General features: G+C 47.0%; 1 protein-coding gene across 5 annotated transcripts in view; it reads right to left on the bottom strand.

Moving 5' to 3' along the window:
* The window catches only part of LOC119465122 (peroxynitrite isomerase THAP4), a 117,261-nt gene that overhangs the window by 70,732 nt on the left and 27,416 nt on the right, over positions 1–19,113 (bottom strand). For 2 of the 5 annotated variants that reach the window (XM_049655586.1, XM_049655587.1), the window contains exon 1: positions 12,527–12,866. The exons of 1 other annotated variant lie outside the window; for it this stretch is intronic. In XM_049655586.1, coding sequence (XP_049511543.1) covers positions 12,527–12,784 — 258 coding nt within the window. In that variant the 5' untranslated portion in view covers positions 12,785–12,866. Of the gene's footprint in view, positions 1–11,982; positions 12,309–12,526; positions 12,869–19,113 lie in introns of those variants that run through there. 2 more of the 5 variants (XM_049655588.1, XM_049655589.1) reach the window with 2 other exon arrangements.

Raw genomic sequence — 19,113 nt, 5'->3', positions numbered from 1 at the left:
ACGCTCCGGAAAACTAAGCCGTGCAGCTCCCGGAGATGACGCTGCATCAGTGACCCGATATACAAATCCTCTGTTGACTGTACCTACGCGCCGAAACCTTCTGGACATTCAAGTGGACGACGTCACCGTTACAGCCCTCATAGACACCGGAGCGCAGATTTCAATAATGAGCGCTGCTCTCCGTACTCAGCTGCGCAAAGTGATTACGCCCGCAATTCAGAGCACAGTACGGGTCGCTGATGGCAGCTCGTCTGCCGTTCTTGGTATGTGCACCGCCCGAGTGTGCATTGCTGGCCATCAGACCATTGGTTTGTTTGCCGTGCTTGCGCAGTGTCCCCACGACGTGATCCTCGGCCTAGACTTTCTCTCGAAGCACTCAGCCCTTATCGACTGCTCCTCAGGTGTACTTCAACTGGAGCTCCCTTTCGACGCCCACGTACTATCGGACACTCCCAGCCGCTTATGTTCTGTCGAGTTCCTCCACCTGCCACCGCAAGCCTCCACGTACGTCCCATTAAGTCCCTCTCCTCCTGTGTGCGATGGTGAATACGTTGTTTCCCCGATTCTCGACGTGGTCCTGATGCACTCTGTCGTTCTCCCGCACACTGTGGTTACCGTACGCGACAACAAAACCTGCCTGCCGCTTTTGAACTTTGGTCTTTCTACCCACGTGCTACCTGCTGGCATCGCGCTTGCCACCATGTCGTCGTTGCAAGAATGCGCGATTTCTGTGTTAGCCGTCGACGGCCCTCGAACTGTTTCCGGCTCTCTCACAGCCACCTCGTCGCTATATGCCAATTTCGAGAAAATGATATCAGCCGACCTTTCACATACGCAAGCAGAAGATCTTCACCTGGTCTTGCTGTCGTATTCCGATGTCTTTGACCTCGAAAATCGCCCTTTAGGCCAGACAACAGTTGTTCAGCACTCCATCCACACCGGTGATGCTCAACCGGTTCACCGGCGCCCTTTTCGCGTTTCCGCTGCGGAACGCGCCATAATCCAAAAGGAAGTCGATAAAATGCTGGCCAAGAACATCATCGAACCGTCCTCGAGTCCTTGGGCCGCTCCTGTTGTGCTGGTCAAGAAAAAGGACAACACCTGGCGATTTTGTGTTGACTATCGACACCTCAACAAGATCACGAAAAAGGACGTCTATCCCTTGCCCCGTATCGACGACGCACTCGACTGTCTTCACGGCGCCCAATATTTCTCATCTATTGACCTTCGCTCAGGTTATTGGCAGATTGCTGTTGACCCACTGGACCGCGAAAGAACCGCATTCGTAACTCCCGATGGCCTCTATCACTTTAAAGTGATGCCTTTCGGCCTTTGCAATGCGCCGGCCACATTCGAGCGCATGATGGATTCGCTTCTTCGTGGCTTGAAATGGTCAACCTGCTTGTGCTACCTTGACGATGTCATTGTTTTTTCGCCAACATTTGACAGCCATCTTCAGCGCCTCTCCACCATTCTCGAGGTCTTCCGCAATGCCGGTCTCCAACTCAACGCCTCAAAATGCCGTTTCGGACGCCGTGAAATAACCGTACTTGGCCATCTCGTCAACGCGAAAGGTGTCCAGCCCGATCCTGAAAAAGTTCGCGCCGTGAAGCATTTTCCTGTACCTTGTTCAGCCAAAGACGTCCGCAGTTTTATAGGATTGTGCTCCTATTTCCGACGTTTTATTCTTAATTTCGCCGACATTGCGCTGTCGCCAATTTCGTCCCTACCTGTTTGGCCGCACCTTTACCGTCGTAACTGATCATCACGCCCTCTGTTGGCTTTCTTCGCTCAAAGACCCTACAGGACGCCTTGGTCGTTGGGCTCTGCGCCTCCAAGAATACTCGTTTTCAGTGGTGCACAAGTCCGGTCAGCTTCATCAAGATGCCGACTGTCTCTCACGGCATACCGTGGATTCCCCTGACGTCTCCGAGCAAGACACCGACGCCTGCGTCTTGTCTATCTCGGACCTCGTTAATATACGGGACGAACAACGCCGCGACTCGGCTTTACGGTCTATCATCGACAGTCTCAACTCCGCCACATCCGACCCTTCCCTCCACTTGTTCTTCCTTCAGGACGGCACCTTATACCGCCATAATATGCATCCTGAGGGCCCTGAACGCCTCCTTGTCGTGCCTGCCCATCTGTAGTCAGATGTCCTTCGCCAGCTTCACGATGAGCCCACTGCTGGTCACCTTGGTGTCACCCGCACTTATGATCGCGTCAGGCGCCCTTTCTTCTGGCCTGGTCTCTATCGCTCCGTCCAACGATATGTCGCTAGCTGCGACAAATACCAGCGCCGCAAGAGGCCAGCTATGTTACCTGCCGGTCTGCTTCATCCTATAGACATTCCCGCCGAACCATTCTTTCGTGTTGGGCTCGACCTTCTTGGTCCCTTTCCAACCTCGACATCAGGCAACAAGTGGGTCGCCATAGCGACCGACTACGCGACGCGATACGCCATTACCCGTGCCCTCCCAACCAGTTGCGCTACGGATATCGCCGACTTTCTCCTTCATGACATCATCCTGCATCATGGTGCTCCTCGACAGCTTCTGACCGATCAAGGCCGATACTTTTTGTCTCGCGTCATCGATGACATCCTTCGTTCCTGCTCTACCCACCACAAGCTCACAACTGCTTATCACCCCCAAACGAATGGACTCACAGAGCGCCTGAACCGAACTCTGACCGATATGCTTTCAATGTACGTCTCCGCCGATCACCGCGATTGGGACGCTACTTTGCCGTACATTACTTTCGCCTACAACTCGTCCCGACATGACACTACTGGCTACTCCCCGTTTTATCTCCTGTATGGACGCGAACCTTCGCTGCCTCTCGATACTTTACTTCCTGTCAGCTCAACCACCACGTACGTTCACGCCGCTAGAGTGTACTAGAATACTTGGGTAGTGGAAAGAGCGGCGGGCAGCGCGTGAGGCACTTGATGTTAACGCTACCAGGTGGCGCCAGCGGCTCCTAACCGAGCACCGGCAAGCGCTCGAAAGCGGTCAGGCAGCCTCAAGCACGGAAGTTTTCATTTATTATTACTGCAGTCATGCATAGTACTCGCGCTGCAAATGTCATTGATAGCTTATGAGCGAATTAATCAAAGCAATATGACTTCAGCAGGGCTAAGCTTTCGTCAGATTACCTCCGCTGAGGAAACGGCGCCAATTAAGGCACGAAGTGCGTGAAGCTTCGCGCTTACAGTAAGAAGTCGTCTTAGGAGATCTTGCGCGGAACGGCGACGTCTGCGTCAATTTACTGGCGTGTTAATACGAACAGCCCCTGTGAGATGCATACATCACGTCACGAGTACACGCTCCGGGCACTTCGTACTCCCGCCAGTTCTCTTATCACAGGCACGCGCCTTCGCGGCACTAACAGACAGCAATTCCAGGTGTTCTGCGCGTTTCTTTTTTCATATTTTGGAGTAAATTTTAAATTAAATCGCGATATCATTATTAGGCACGCCGTAGTGGGGACTCCGGGATAATTTAGACCTACTGGGGTTCCTTAACGTGCACTCAATGAACGGTACAAGGGTGCTTTTGCAATTCGCCCCCATCGAATGCGGCCGCCGCGGCCGGTATTCGATCCCGCAACCGCGGGCTTAGCAGCGCAGCACCAAAGCCCCTACGCCACCACGGCGGCGTAATGTTTTGTCCGTGGAGTGGCAAACCTCTCCTCTTTTGTTACGGTTTTCTCTTGTTCCTCAAACACAAGACGAAGCTATCGTTTCATTTAATACTGAAGCATATAAAATGCAAAATTGAAGAAAAAAAAAAAAAACATTTTTTACAGACCAACTGTTCATTTAAATCCGTTGGTTCAAGACATGTGCACCAGGTATAATCACAACACAATTTGTTCAAAGCTGGTGTGCGTAAACTGTTCACACGAAAGTTTAAAGGAACAGAGTAAGGTTCCCTGAAAACCAAGCAAGCACGCTCATGTGCAGCGGCTTAGCTTTAGGTAGTTAGCAGTTTCCGGTTTCTGGCACCCAGCGCCAGAAAAAAAAAAAAAAAAAAAAAGCCCTTACAATGAAGTGCAGACGGGTAGTCGGCTAGTCGCAAACCGCCGACGTTTCCGAGTGTGGCCTATTTGTCTTTGCGGTGCAAATTCTTATTCCACTGATTTCGTTGGGCTTCGTCTTTCGGGGCTTTAAACAACGACAACGTCCGTTCATTTAGCTCACGAAATCCGTGTACCGACTCTTGCAACCTCGGTATGCCAAGATTCCGGTGATTTCAACTATATATGTTTATTAGAAATTAAACAAAAACTAAATTTGTATAGCAGAAATTAGAAAAATACCACAATGAATTTTAAGATAAAATAATTTTGACATAAAAAAGGTAAATAATAGGAATAATTCATAATTCTAGAAATCCAGCAAGGTACTCTTTTTGTGCCTCTTATGAAATTGTAAACTCCAAGAAAAGCATCCTTGTGGCTGTGTCCCAGTGAAGTCACCCCAAAAAGAGAGAATCTTTGGTGAGGTTAGTCTTTCGAAAGGAAATTTCTAAGTGTTTTATCAGTCTTAAAATTCGGTGGCACAACAGAATAACTTCTTGTTGGGCGAGTTGGTGTTTACACTAGCGCTTGTCTTTCCTTTCGTCTCGTCTTTCGCTGTTCTCTTTTATTTCGAGTTTTGCGCTAATAAGTATCATGTTCGGTGGCACAAGAGGAAAAAAATAAGTGATCAATGAATTCAGGTGCATTGCAAAAAGAACATGAGGTGACACAGCGAGACCAGACCTGTGTAAGTAAAAATTTAGAAGCGGTATATGGCATCTCAATTTTGTAAAAGAATCTGACACCGATTATTGTTCTACGGTAAACAAAGATAGTGGAAATCAGAAGGCGTTAAAATAGATTTTGCGATAGCGCAAGAAAATCTAACGTGTCGGAAACGCGGTAAAAGACGCAGAAACTGCGTCCGCAACCTCACTGACAGCCGCTACTGCGGCCGCGATCTCCTCGGTTTTTTGACGCCAGCGCCACGCGCGGCGGTTACAGAAGTGGCAACAGCTCTCCCATAGGCCGCGCCGCGCGCTCTTTCCACTACCCAAGGTATTCTAGTACACTGTAACGCCGCCCTAGCGCGCGCCGACACAGCTCGCCAGATCGCACGTGAACGGCTCACAGTGTCTCAGGCTTCCCAGAAAGCCCTGTATGATAGTCGCCACAGAGACGTTTCTTACTCCCCAGGCGCTCTCGTGCTACTGTGGTCTCCGTCCCGCCGCATCGGTCTCTCCGAAAAGCTATTGCCCTGCTACGATGGTCCTTACAGGGTGCTACGTCAAGTCACCGACGTTACGTATGAGATCGAGCCAGTCACCGCACCAGCGCCGTCTACGCCCCCACCCTCTGCTATCGTGCACGTTGCGAGACTTAAGCCGTACGTAACTGGACCCTCTGGTCCGTCGTAGTAAGCACCGGGTCGGCGCTCTCGCCCCGGGGGGGGGGGTAGTGCCACGAGACAGTGAAGGGGCTGCTACTGTCGGTCGGACGAAGACGACGGCGACGAAGTGGCCAGAGGCGCGCGACAGCCTTGCATTCGTCACTGCTGCTTATCCAAACCTTGTATATAGCCATACTCACTCCCTAAATAAACGTTATCCCCGTAACAATATATATATATATATATATATATATATATATATATGGTTTCTAAGGGGGGGGGGGTTCTAGTACAAAAGTGTACAAGAACACCCCCCCCCCTACACACAAACAAAAAGAACTCACTGATTGAAATGTAATTTCATTCGCATGCATCTAACCCCTAGGTAATTCAAACAATGTGGTCAATCAGTTTGGGCATATTGTTCTGTACACCTCATAGTGGAATGCTAAATTAATTTTACTCGTTAACAAACGGTTCCCACTGGGCTCTTCTATGTTTCATGTGTTTTTATACAGGGTGTCCCACGTAACCTGTGCCAAAATAAAAAAAAATATGCAAGTGCCGTACAGCTGGACAGCACCACCAAGGAAAGTCAAAAAATTTTTTGTATTTCGCCTAATTATATAACTACTTATTAATTAGTTAACAGATCAATATGATAATCAAAGTAAAACTGTCAATTGGGAAATTGTAGGCCACAATGAAAAATTCCCGATCCATCTATCTGTTGCTCTATACATGCCACATAAAAGTTTTTTCCAAGCTTGAAAGAGAGCCCGCGAAACGCAAAAAAGTGCCGGCCATTCAGCGATGCGACAACATATACGATTGCAAATTTAGGATGCATAAGATTATTCAATAAAAAGATGCCATGACAATTGTACTACGTTCACGTGCTTCCAATAGTGTGACCGTAATAACGGCACAGCCTTCAAAACCATTCCCGTTTCTTTTAAAACACGTAGTTTTTTTCCCCAGCTTCAATATCTGCTTCACACCATGTTCCACATCACACAAGAGGGCTTCTCCGTAAACGCGGAGATAACTTCATCAATGATGGCTAGCATCTGGTGAATGGATGAGATCCAGCCAATTAAGCAGGTCTTCAGCCGTCATGTTCCGCAAGTATGCCTACTCTCTTCAGTTTCAACTGCTGTCAATAATTTGAGGAGTGTGTGAACTTTCGGGAGCAGGTGGTCTCTCTCACATTAAACTAAAGCATCCGTCGCATAGCATGGGAGCTCTTCTCTTTGCATGGCTTACCATTTTTCCTTCCAGGTCTCCCACTCTCCTTTTAGCATAGCCACATGTGCCATTCTCATATTTTCAATGCAAAATTTGAAAGCTGGCTGCACAGCCTTAGAATTACCCTTGGTAGGACAAATTGCAAGCTTCTTATAGTGTTGTTGTACGGTGTCCGCTGGTTTGCAAAGCGGCGCTCGAGCGAGGTTCACAGATCGTCTCATTAGTAGTGCTCCTCCACAAAACCAGAAGAATAATTGGGCCGATTGTTCTATGTGCCAACCGTGCACCTGCGGCACTTCTTGGTTCCTCTGCATGGATCCAAAACAAGACCCCTGCTTGTATTGAGGGGAACAAAAATTGCGAGACTGACACTGCACTTTCTTGGCCGAGTCGCAGCAATGACTTTAGTGATAATGTTTATGCTTGCCTATGACAACATATTGGACAAATTAGTTTCTTAGCACGTGTGTATCAATTGCGGGAGAGACGGGTGCATCATTGGCTTGTACTTGTATTCCTCTTTCGCGTGCAGAAATGGTTGAAGAGTTTCATTTTGAGGGTGAAGGGGAGGCCCTCCTGTCCCCCCCCCCCCCCCCCGAATACATGCCAGTAATTGGTGACATTTTTCCAAAGAAATAACGCATGCAAGAAGAGTGCCCTCAGACCTTGAATAAAGTGGGCGAGAATGGCAGAGAAATGGGCATGAAATTCAGTAATTCTAGAGTCGGTAAATTCATTCTAGATCAATCTGATGTCTTCCCCTGAAAAGAACATGCAATATATGCCTATGAAATAATTAGCTCAGTGGTGGAAGTCTTCGTTAACGGGACACTAAAGGCAAAAATTAAGTCAAGCTAAAGTGATGGATTAACGCTCGAGAATGTCTATGGCTTCAATTTTATTGCGAACAGAGCCTTAGTAATCGAGGTAAATGCAGGACATGATTTGAGATTCCACGAAAACATTCAAGTACTAGCCTGATGATATAGCAACTCATTATAATTCTGTCACTAGTACTCAACTACTCATTATAAAGAGATAATTGCATTGTCTCATACGATGAAAGAAAATGCTACCTGTCTACTTTTATTTGATTCTTATGAAAGAAAAAACTTTTGATATTACCCTTGATAATGACGGGGGAGGTAGAAAGGTTTTGTTTTCACTCGACTCTGTGCTGCACATGCTTTCCAGTTTCAGTTATCACATATTACTGAGCTGGTTTTGCTGGCTCACAAAATTCACACAAAATGAAAGTAGCAGAGAATGAGACCCATCGCGACGAGCGTCACAGATCATGCTTGATGATTCCGCTCGATCTTTCCCTTCCTCTTTTGCACTGTCGGCTCTCTCTTGGCTCGGTTTCTGGCTGTGCTTTTGTGTTTTGCATAAGAAACCGTAGTGCCGGCTGTCAGGCACCATTTTACTCACCAATGGCAGTAAAGGGTGGTGATGGCATATGCAACGTCACAACTCCCGGCACGGTGGGGGGGGGGGGGGCAGGCAAGTTGAAATGCGCTAGAGTATGCGGACCTTTCCAATGTGATTTTCTCTTAAAGGTGTTTTCTTGGCCGAAAATAAACGCTGTGAGGTTTCGGGAATGGTACTTTAACAGTCCACATTGTTCTAATATTTGTCTTTAGTCTCCCTTTAAGGAAGTGCACAACGGACAAGAGTCTAGCAATGCTGCAGTGGGTCACAGTGGGCGAGACTGGTGGCTAATACATTCATCCACCAAGTACCTTAGAATATGCCTGGTAGTTACGGTGTCGTTACATCTTTATCATCATCATATGTCCACTTAAGGACAAAGGCTAATCCTACCAATATCCAATTAGCAATGTCTTGTGTCAGCTGATTCCAACCTATGCCTGCAAAATTCCCAACCTTGTCAGACCATCTAATCCTGTATTGACCTCAGTACCATAATAATGAATGGGACTAAAGAACAATTGTTTCATTAAAAAAAACACGCTATCCAGTTTTGTTAATGCAATACCAACATCATATATAGAAGAGCCTATATGTGGTATCCCCATCATATATTTAGCACCAAATGCTACGTAGCAGAGACAGCACAATGCATAAATACATGGCTTGCACGTGACGTCACTTCAGCCCCAATCAAGCACTGGCATACATGCTGGCGAACCATTCTTCGTTTCGCTGGTTCCGCAGCTGTCTGTCCGTGCGGTCCGTACCGTCAAGTGCCTTGCTTGTGACGCCCGACCGCTCGCGATACGCTGTGGATTATTTTCTTATCCTTTTGGGCACGATGCCTCCTCCCCAGAGGAGTGAGCCACTCAGTGCAGGCTATGAACTTGTGGGATCAGCATGTGTACGCTATGAAGAAAAGGTGCAAATGTGCGACGGTATGGACCCGTACACGCTGCTACCGGGCGCCGACACCACAATGGACATGAATGTGTTCCCTGAAGTGACCCACGAGGATATCGTAAACTATCTAGTTTACTCCTCCAGCTTTGTGACGTTGGAAGAAATGAAAGCCTTCAAATCAATGGAAGCACACAACTAGTGTGGGCTATGCGTATAAGTAACAAGGTGCTTATAAAATGGGAAAACAAGGTATCTGAGCCTACAAAGACACTGCAGTGGCTTAGGCAGCGGTGCCCTCTGTCACCTTTGTTGTTCATGCTGTATTTACAAGGATTAGAGAAAAAATTAGAGAGGAGCGGACTTGGCTTCAACCTTTCCTTTTGCAAGCAAGGAGAATGGATTAAACAGTCATTACCAGGACTGATGTACACGGATGACATTGTACTTATGGCTGACAGCAAGGAAGACTTGCAGAGATTAACGGACATCTGTGGTAAAGAGGGAGATAGCTTAGGTTTGAAGTTTAGTAAAGAAAAATCGGCAGTCATGATTTTTAATGATAATCAGGGCAGCGAGCATAGGATACAGGAGTAACGCTGGAGGTGGTGGATAAGTACAAATATCTTGGAGTGTGGATAAACAATGGGGCTGAGTACCTAACGGAACATGAAAAATATGTAACGGCTAAAGGTAGCAGAAATGCAGCTGTGATGAAAAATAGGGCACTGTGGAATTACTATAGGTACGAAATGGTGAGAGGGATTTTGAAAGGTGTGATGGTCCCTAGTTTGACTTTCGGTAATGCGGTCCTGTGCATGAGATCAGAGGTGCGAGCAAGGTTGGAAGTTGAGCAGCAAGGGGGCTTGCTTTGGGAGCACACGGAAATACGCCAAATCAGGGAGTACAGGGTGACATGGGATGGATGTCATTTGAGGGCAGGGAAGCCAGCAGCAAGATAGAATTTGAGGAGCGATTGAGAGAAATGGCAGAAAAGCGGTGGGCAAGGCGAGTTTTCAGTTATTTGTACATGAGGAATGTTGACACAAAATGGAGGAAGCTGACATGAAAATTGTCAATCAAATATTTGGACTGCAGGAGGGGTGCAAACCAGGAAACAGCGGTTAAGAAAAAGGTTAAGGAAACAGAGAGGGCTCTGTGGAAAACAGTGATGCAGACGAAATCAGCACTGGGAACATACCGAACTTTAAAGCAAGAAATTGTGAAAGAATATATATGATAATTCTAGGGGAAGCTCTTTGTTGTTTGAAGCCAGGATGGGAGTATTGCGGACTAAGATGTACCGAGTCAAGTACCAAGGTATAGACGCGCTGTGTGGTGCGTGTGGAGAGGAAGAGGAAACGGGTGAACACCTCATACTTTTCTGTAAAGAGCTTAACCCTACAGTGCAAAGCAACGGGGCTAATGTTTTCAAAGCACTGGGGTTTAGGGTCAGTGAAGGCAAAATTGACTTTAAGCGGGTAGAAATAACCAAACGGAGGTTACCCGATTGGTGACTAAAATGAAGGAAAGGGTGAAATTTCACCCACCACAAAGTACAAAATATGTTAATAGTCATGGCTAGGTGGCATATGCCACCGCCCGATTTAAAGGGTTCAGCCTCATCCATCCATCCATACATCCAATCCGTCTCTGCTCCCGGCAGAGTAAAGCCCCTCAATTAAAAAAAGTAGCGCCATGTTTTGAAGATCGCCGCTTTCCTCCTCTCCTGCCTAAAGCCCCCCAATAAGAGAAAAGTAGCGTGATCTCTCTCCTCCTCCTGCACCGGCGTTCGCTCTCTTCTGTCGACCGTGGTTCCCCCCTACGCGGTGCTGAACTAGCAGACGCTGTCCGAATGAAACGCGGTGGCTACGTGTCGCTCGCGCTCTTGAACTCGTATTTTGATCGGATTTTTTCGCGTTATATTATGTCGAAACAACGAGAGGACGCATAAATGCCGTTGCGCTTAGATGGCTATACTATTAGCGGTGATACAGTGAGCCTAAAGCATCTAAGTCGGGCTTTAACTGGGCCATGCCACGCGCGACCTCGGCGTTGGTTGACCTGGCGCCGTCATGTCCGCGTTTCAGTAGCTCCAGTCCCTCGTTGGCCAGCGGCTAACGTGCACAGCGGGTCTCTAACAATGACTACGCTGCGGGAGTGCAGAGTTTTGTGCCACAGCTCTGCAGAATCACCGGCTCAAATTGATCATCCGTGAAGTGATCCTGCTCAAACATGAAATCGGAAAACAAGGTCACCGTAAAACCTCGCTCCTTCAAGTATAAGGCGTAACGCAACGTCCCCGGCACAAGTTAATATCGCCGGGAAGTCTTATATATGGTTTTCCTTTTTTAGCTCACCGCCAGCACAGGTACTTATCTCTTGTTCTGCTACATATCGCCGGGAAGTCTTGTATACCGTTTTCCTTTTTCAGCTCGCCGCCAGCACAGGTCCTTCTTGTTCTGCTACGCGATACACGACTAGAATACTGAGCACACTTTTCACGCGCAGCACTTTCTACCACTGAGCACACTTTTCACGCGCAGCACTTTCTACCATTTTCGAGATAGTTATCGGTCCTCGAGGATATAGGAGGATAGCGACAAGTTTTAGCGACAAGAACATTGATCTTCGCCGACCACCGAGTTGAGTTTTTGCTGAAGGCGCAAAGTCGCCCTAACTAAATAGCCTTAATAAGTTCGTCTTTCCGCAGGTAAGCGCCCATTTTTCCCTACGTACCGTCACCGCTTCGTAATATACGGCGATACACCCAAAACGTGCCGTTCGCTTACATTTAGGCCAGAAAAACACAACGCCATGGATTGTATAACCGAGTCAACAAAAACCACGCGCGTTTGAAGAGATGATGAAATCCGGCCACGAAAGTTGCAAATGCAGCGCGAACAATGCGGCACTTAGAACGAAGCCTCACACAGCAAGTGGCAGCATGTGAGATTAGGGATGATTGAGAATAGCTCGCTTACCTCACACACCCGGGACCATTGTGTTGGGTTGAAATCAGCCCGGCTGATTCTTTGAAGCCAGACCTTCCTCTGCGCCGCGTCTCGCTTCGCAGATGGAATCCGGAAGAGTCGCTTGCCGTCTGTTTCACGTGTTCTGCACCCGAATGCCGAGCAACACGGCATCGCGAACACTACGCCTTAAAAGCGCAAAGGAGACGCGATGCGTGGTGCCTCCATACGCCGCTCGCAATGGTCTGGCACCGCGATGGCGGCGGGAGCAAAACGCAAGCAAGAAAAAAAGCGCGCATTCGGCCAATCGGAGGGCCGAGAGAACGGGCAGGAGTACGGCAGAGCAACGAGGAGCGGGTTTGATCCCAATCGACCAGTGGAATTCACCATTAGTTACCGCGCGTACGGTTAAGCCCCGCAAATTGACTAAGGTACGGCGCAGTGTTTCCTTAGGCTAGACTCACTGTTTTCCCTTACTTTCCTTTCTCTGCATCAGCAATTTCACAAGTGCCGATGCTAAAGACGATGCGAGGCATCGAAACAAACGCGTTCTCACCTCACAGAGCACCGAACGGCGCGATGGGTTGAAGTTGGCCCTGTTAATCCTCCGAAGCCATTCAGTTCTGCGAGCTTGGTCCTGCGAGCTCCTAGGTATTGAAAAAAGCTTTTTCTCTTCACCACTGCGGTTTCGGCAACCGTACGCACAGCAGCCTGGCATCACGACATGAAGCGGGAGAAAAAATTGGCATAGAACCAACTTTGAAAAATGTGGCGGAAACTCTTTCAGTGCAGATGACGCTAGTACTACATACATGCACCATAGAATAAAGAACCAACTGCACCATAGAATATGAACCACCACAGAATAGAATATGCGTGCACCACAGAATAAAAAAAAAGGACATGCACTGTAACGCTGGAGCAAACTGTGGCGCTGGTGTCGACAGGACCTCCGTACGGCACCGCTAAATTCAGACATGATTCAGACCATCATTGCACGATCAGTGGCATAATCGATGATTGCAAGTTTCACAGCACTAAACCATTTATCGATTGAAGTGCATTATATTCTAGAAATACAAAGCTATTTGTGAACTTGTAATAATTTTGGTTTGTGTAAGTGTTAAAAGTGAGAACCGAAACCAAGGTGCTTTCACCCAATACAGTAGTCGTGCATACACTCTAGTCGTGCACCCAAACAAGCGCTTTCAACCACCCATGCAAGCGGCCGGCTGCATGTCGCACTTTTATTCACCTACTGCTTAAGCGTCTGTGTGCAGTTGTTCATGTGCTAGTTGTGTTGGTTTGCCACTGAACACCTAGAAACTGGAATAACCGTTTCGGAGATGGTAATTCTGTGAAGTTATGCGTCGCAACGCTTCGTTGAGACGCTCGTGCAATGGTTCCCGCAGTGCAATCACGTTTGCAAGCGAGCGAGTTGTCGAGAAAGAAATACATTTCGCGTGTCGCACGATGAAATCAGAGTGTAGCTAACTGCGCGGGCAGACAGCAGTAGCGAGCAGCAAATAAGGCGTTATGCCGTACGAGTACGTTTATAGCAGCGTGTTTCTGGGCGGACCGGCGGATGCGTAGCGCCACCGCTACTCGTTTCCCGTCTCGAAGTTGGTGGCGCGTGTTCTCTTCGTTGTGATCGCCCCTTTTACTATCGCAGTCAGCCCAGTTAGCGCCAACTCGGTGAGTTGTCTGGTTGCGTCGTGTGGCAACCAACTGAACGCTCAAGACATCGCTTTTTGTTCGGTGAGTTTTAGGTGGCGCGGCGCTCTGCGCGCCTGGGAAATTGCGGCACTGCATGTGCGTGCGCGCCCAACATTTGCGCGGGTTCGAGTAGGGCAGAGATAAGCGCGCCAACCGTCGCGCGTGCAGTGCTGCACCACGTCCGTGCCTTAGCTCTTGTTTTTACTGCGGAGAGCGTTGCTTCAGTCATGTTCTTCTAGATTTGCGATGCTCCGGAGATATATATGCTTGCATCATAACTTGCTGTTTAAGAGACTCGACAATTATCTGTGCAGATAGGCTGGCCCACAGTCTGCTCTGTCTTTTGCAATACAAGATCGTATAACTTTTTGGTGCATTAATTGTGGCAGAACTGAAGCATCGGGTAACGTACAGGAGCAGGCCAGAGGCTGCTAGCTCAGGCCAACCTCTCTGCCTTAATTGTTAATAAATTTAGCATAATTAAAGAAGAAGAAAATTATAAAGATCCAAAGCACATGTTTGAGTCTAGGTGAAGCGAAGCTTTCGTGATTGGTGATGCCTGTTTGATGCTGTACGACGACTGGTTAGGTTTCATTTAGTTTCGTAATTGATGATTGTTATGTTGGAATCGCAGTGACCCATGCTCATTCTAGAGGATTGGCCAAGAAACCCACACCCAGTGCAACATACTGAGTGGCTAAATCAAATAGAATAATGCGAATCAAGGAATCCGTTAAATATACATAATCAGCTGTTCCACTAACAAATCGGCCGACATTATATGTTCAGGTATTATGTACGAAGTTTGGTTTTTTTTTTTTTTGGTTATGCACAACAATGGTGGGCATACTTGGTCAACATACAAGGGTCATATAATGTATTTATATCCACAAATATATCCAGTGAGATAGCGACCGACCCTACAACCAGGCAAACCTGGGGAAGTAGGCAAAAAAGCTTGTTTAAAGTTGTGCAGAATAAACCTACATGTTGAAATCTGAGAAGCGAATCTTTTGTGATGTTGTTAAATAAATGCCATGCTAATGATTATATTCTGCACAGCGTTTTGCGCCATACCGATTGCCTGCCAGTGAAGATGGCAAGACGCAGAGACCCTGTAATGTGACCGCACATTACTGCTATTGCACTGTATAAAGGGTCAGCATGCTGACTAGAGCGGGCTAGTGCAACAGTAAGCAGCACTTTACACGGCGAAAGATCGACCAAACAGATGTGCCAAGCCCCAAAACCGTAGGAAAGCAGGCATAGAAAGGTTGAAGGAATTGTGCTCTTGATGACCTATATTTGCTGCAATGAGGATATTTAGGTTTTTTTTTTATCACCGAGTAATATAGAAAAGAAGGCCATCAACTAGGGCACCTGTAAGGCCAATAAAGATGGTACTGCTTCGCTTCGAATAATAAAGCACACAACATGGGGGTCTCTTGTCTTGCAACCAAGGTTTTGCTAGCTCCATGGGTTATAGCTTACAATAGAGTACTCGCACAGCATAGCTCCTTGCAGGCTGAAACCTGCCATTTGGTTGCTGGCACTGCAGTTGCAGACCAAATTTAATGGATTTCTTTTCTAGGGAAAAGCTGTGCATATGAAACGTCACGTACAAGGTACTTGCTAAATCCAAATGCATTTCTGCAAAGCAGGAATGCGGACAGAGACACCACTAGGCAAGTGATAAGTGGTACACTGAAACGCTTATTGCATGATAGTGACATTAATGCATTAGACTGTTGTTATAACAAACTCAAAGGTACCTTGGAAATCTGTTGGTCAAAACAGAGTTGATCTACAATAAAAATGCTCTATCCCTAGTGCACCCAAATATTCACAATACGAAACCATATATAAAGGCTGTTGTCAAAATGGACATTTATTAAATTTGCATGATACGAAAATTGCTGTATACACTTGTTTAATGAGCAACTTTTGCCTGTCAGTTTTGCAGGCCTACGCACTGCCACAAAAGCTGGCAACTCATTTCTAGCATGCTCAAAAGTCCTTCAGTAGCCTCATGTTGAAAATAAGTGCACCATAGCATTCAAGGAGTCATTAGCTGCATCATGCATGAACACTTCGCTCTTCTGGCAGTGTTCTCGCTGTCCTTATCAAACTGCAAGGGGGGGGGGGGGGGAGATGGCAGCTAAAAACATTCCTTAGCTGTTGTTATGGTGCTAGTCCTGCAGGTTTTCACATTGACACTGGCACGGCTGTTTTTGTGTCATAAGAACTGCAAGCCGGGCGAGTTGGTGAGGATTCATTATTAACTACAGCACGACAGAAAAATAATGGACGTGAACACAGTAGAGAACTTCATGTCCATTGCTCTGTGTGTTCATTCATGTCAATTGTTTTTCTGTTGCGCTGTAGTTGTTGTATTTATGTCCACAAAAACACAATTTGCTTTTCTGTAACTAACAGAGATTTCTCCTCCAAGTCTGCCAATCCAGGCATCCTGCTATATGGAGTCATCAGTCGCGACTGCAGAAGTTTGGCTTAACTAAACTAGTGGTTCATGTTAAGTAGATTCTTCTTGTATTGAGTCTACGGGAAACCAACAAAATGTTCTCTCATTGCTCCAGATATCCAAATATTTGGCAGAACCCAAGCGTTCATCTTTTCTTATTTCTCATTGAGATACAACATGCACAGGCGAAAGTGCAGCAGTGAAGCCTCCTTGCAGCATCCCGCAAAGGAAGCTCTGGATAAACTAGCGTGCATGTGCAGAAACCTTTACAATGCAAATAAACATAGGCGGAAAGTTTTCATTTTTCCGGGGAGGGGGAGTGAGGGGGGGTGGCTGGGGCCCAACCAGCTTTCCAAAACCTACCCCTGCATATATATATATATACAGGGTGTTTCAGCGAACACTTTCAAAATTTATTTAAGGTTGCCTGTGGCAGATAGCCCAATTCTAGTTAATGAGCTGGTCTACTCGAAGAGGCGGACATTACTTGAACAAAAAATTGAAATGCATAATCGACTAATTAAGAACATTTTACTAATTAATTTTATAACTAATTACCTGATGGCCCATATTGCAATTTACAAGTTGTAGCCGTGGAGTTTGCAAGGCGGATCCCACTTAGAACTAATTCTCAGGATGACACCAGTTTCGCGATATTAATTACAGAACTTTGCGGATAAATGCATTGGCGTTCCAGTTAATTTTGTGCTTCAATGCAAAAAGCGATGTTTTATTAAGAACCTAACTGGAACGCCAATGCATTTCTCGGCAAAGTTCGGGAATTAATATCTCGAAACTGGTGTCATCCCGAAAATTCGTTCCAAGTGAATCCGCCTTCCACGGCTACAATTTGTAAATTGCAATATGGGCCATCAGGTAATTAGTTAAAAACTGCATTTCAATTTTTTGCCCAAGTAATGTCTGCCGCTTCGAGTAACTTCCAGTAACATTAACTAGAATTGGGCTATCTGCCACAGGCAACCTTAAATAAATTTTGAAAGTGTTCGCTGAAACATCCTGGTATATACCTTTTGCTTACAATTTTCTATTGCTCGCTTTATGGCGAAAGCCATTATATCGACACACTCCAGGCAAATTTTCGCTGTTGTCGTCGCCGTGATGTTCGGTATTAAATCCAAAAGCCATATAAATGAGCGACCCATACACTGTGGGTGTGGGAAAAAGCTTGCGACAGTCAGCCGAAAAGAATGGCGGCTTGATGGGCATTGTCTTCCCACGCGCTCAATATTCGGATTAGTTGTAGGTCACATAATCAAACGCGCATGGGAAGGAGAGCGTGTGTCTTCATCTCTAGCACTGCCGTAGCTGTGAATGACTGTACGTGGTTGACGCTTATGCGGCCCGCGTGGCATATCTAATTGTTGGTAATCAATGGTGGTTGCAATGATAAAGGGCGAGCAGCGATGCCTGATAAATTAATGCATGCTGTATTCCTTGCCGGGCTGTCTTTCTGCGCCCCTAGTGTTGCAGAGTTAAGAGACAGAGGTCATCGCAGATCACTCACAGAGGCCGTTAGTAGTGGGCATAAAAATAGGCAGATAATGATGATAAATCTAATTTTCAGAGTTGCGGTGAATCACGCGGCTGTACGTAACCGTTTGCCTCCGCTGGTGGCGTTCTTCACAATGCTTGCGTTGTGAAAGCGATTGCTCGAGGTCATTCAGTGAGGTATTTACAGGTTTACATGGTCCATGCTTACTATGTCCGCTATATGTCCACTATGCTTACTATTTTAATTTTATGTGGATGTTTACTACAATTATATGGCCACTATAACTAACATATAGACTCGTGTAAGGGCCGCACTTTTCTGTCGTGATTCTCACGGGCCTTTCATGGGACCAGGCCATTTGACCTCATTTTACAGCGTAAGCTGTTATGGGCTCATTCCAATAGCCGTTTCTGGTCGCGATGATGCCGCCGCCCCCGTAACCGCTATCACCGGAAATGCGAAAAAAAAAGTACCCGCTCTCTGCCGGGATCGAACCCAGGCCCGCTGCGTGGGAGTCGGATACTTTACCACTGAGCCACGCAAGCGCTTGCTATCAGGCAAAACAAAAATTCCCTTTATAAGCGTCCTATAAGCACGGGCGCAGGCGCCGACGACCCAAGCCTCGCCAGTATGGTGGCGCCATCTAGTTAACGTGCTTGCAACTGCCACGTGCAACGTGGTGTGATTCAGATGAGGCGCGCAATCAACGCTATCCCGATGTTAGATGTGCGCCACGAATTCTGGGTACCTCTTCGGTACACGTTATGGTGTCTCCTCGCAAGGTACGAACCACTGCTGAAGAAGCGAATTGTAGAGCTACGTGCACGGCTACAACCAGGCATCATTGGGCTCAGCGGACTGCTGTGCAGGGAGCATTACAAGCCGCAGCTCGCCGTCGACGCCAGGCGGACAGTTCAGATCGTTCTCGTCAAAATCGAGGCGAATACGTTGTTGTGCGTGGTGCTGAAATTGGAGCTACTCTTGAGCCGCTCCACCAGCTTACGCTGTGACTGTGTTGCATGTGCCGCGCAGGCCTGTGACTTTTTTTTCCAACTACGAGTATGAAATCTGCCATAAATCTCCGCGATCACCTCTTCTTGACATCCAGTAGTGACGCGTGACAATTCGCTGTTGAGCCCGATCAGAATCAGTGCACGGAACGTGATTGCTTCTCGGTTGGATGTCTTTTTTTTTAAATATTGGCTGTCAAGTTGGTGGTGCGGCCCTTGCACAGGTGCAATTCTTACATGGTTTTATTTTATTTAGAAATACCTCACAGGCCTACAAAGAGGCATAAGGTGAGGGGGGCGTATGTTACAATAAATACAGTCAGTTGAAAGATATCGATGCTACAAGGAATTAAACATGACGAATAAATCTGCATATAACACAAACCAGACATATCTTCAAACAAAAGAAAAAGAAGTGAACA

Source organism: Dermacentor silvarum, chromosome 9 (assembly GCF_013339745.2).
Source record: "Dermacentor silvarum isolate Dsil-2018 chromosome 9, BIME_Dsil_1.4, whole genome shotgun sequence".
Classification (NCBI taxonomy): domain Eukaryota; kingdom Metazoa; phylum Arthropoda; class Arachnida; order Ixodida; family Ixodidae; genus Dermacentor; species Dermacentor silvarum.
The sequence above is the reverse complement of the archived record's forward strand: the minus strand, read 5'-3'. Positions and strand labels throughout refer to the sequence as shown.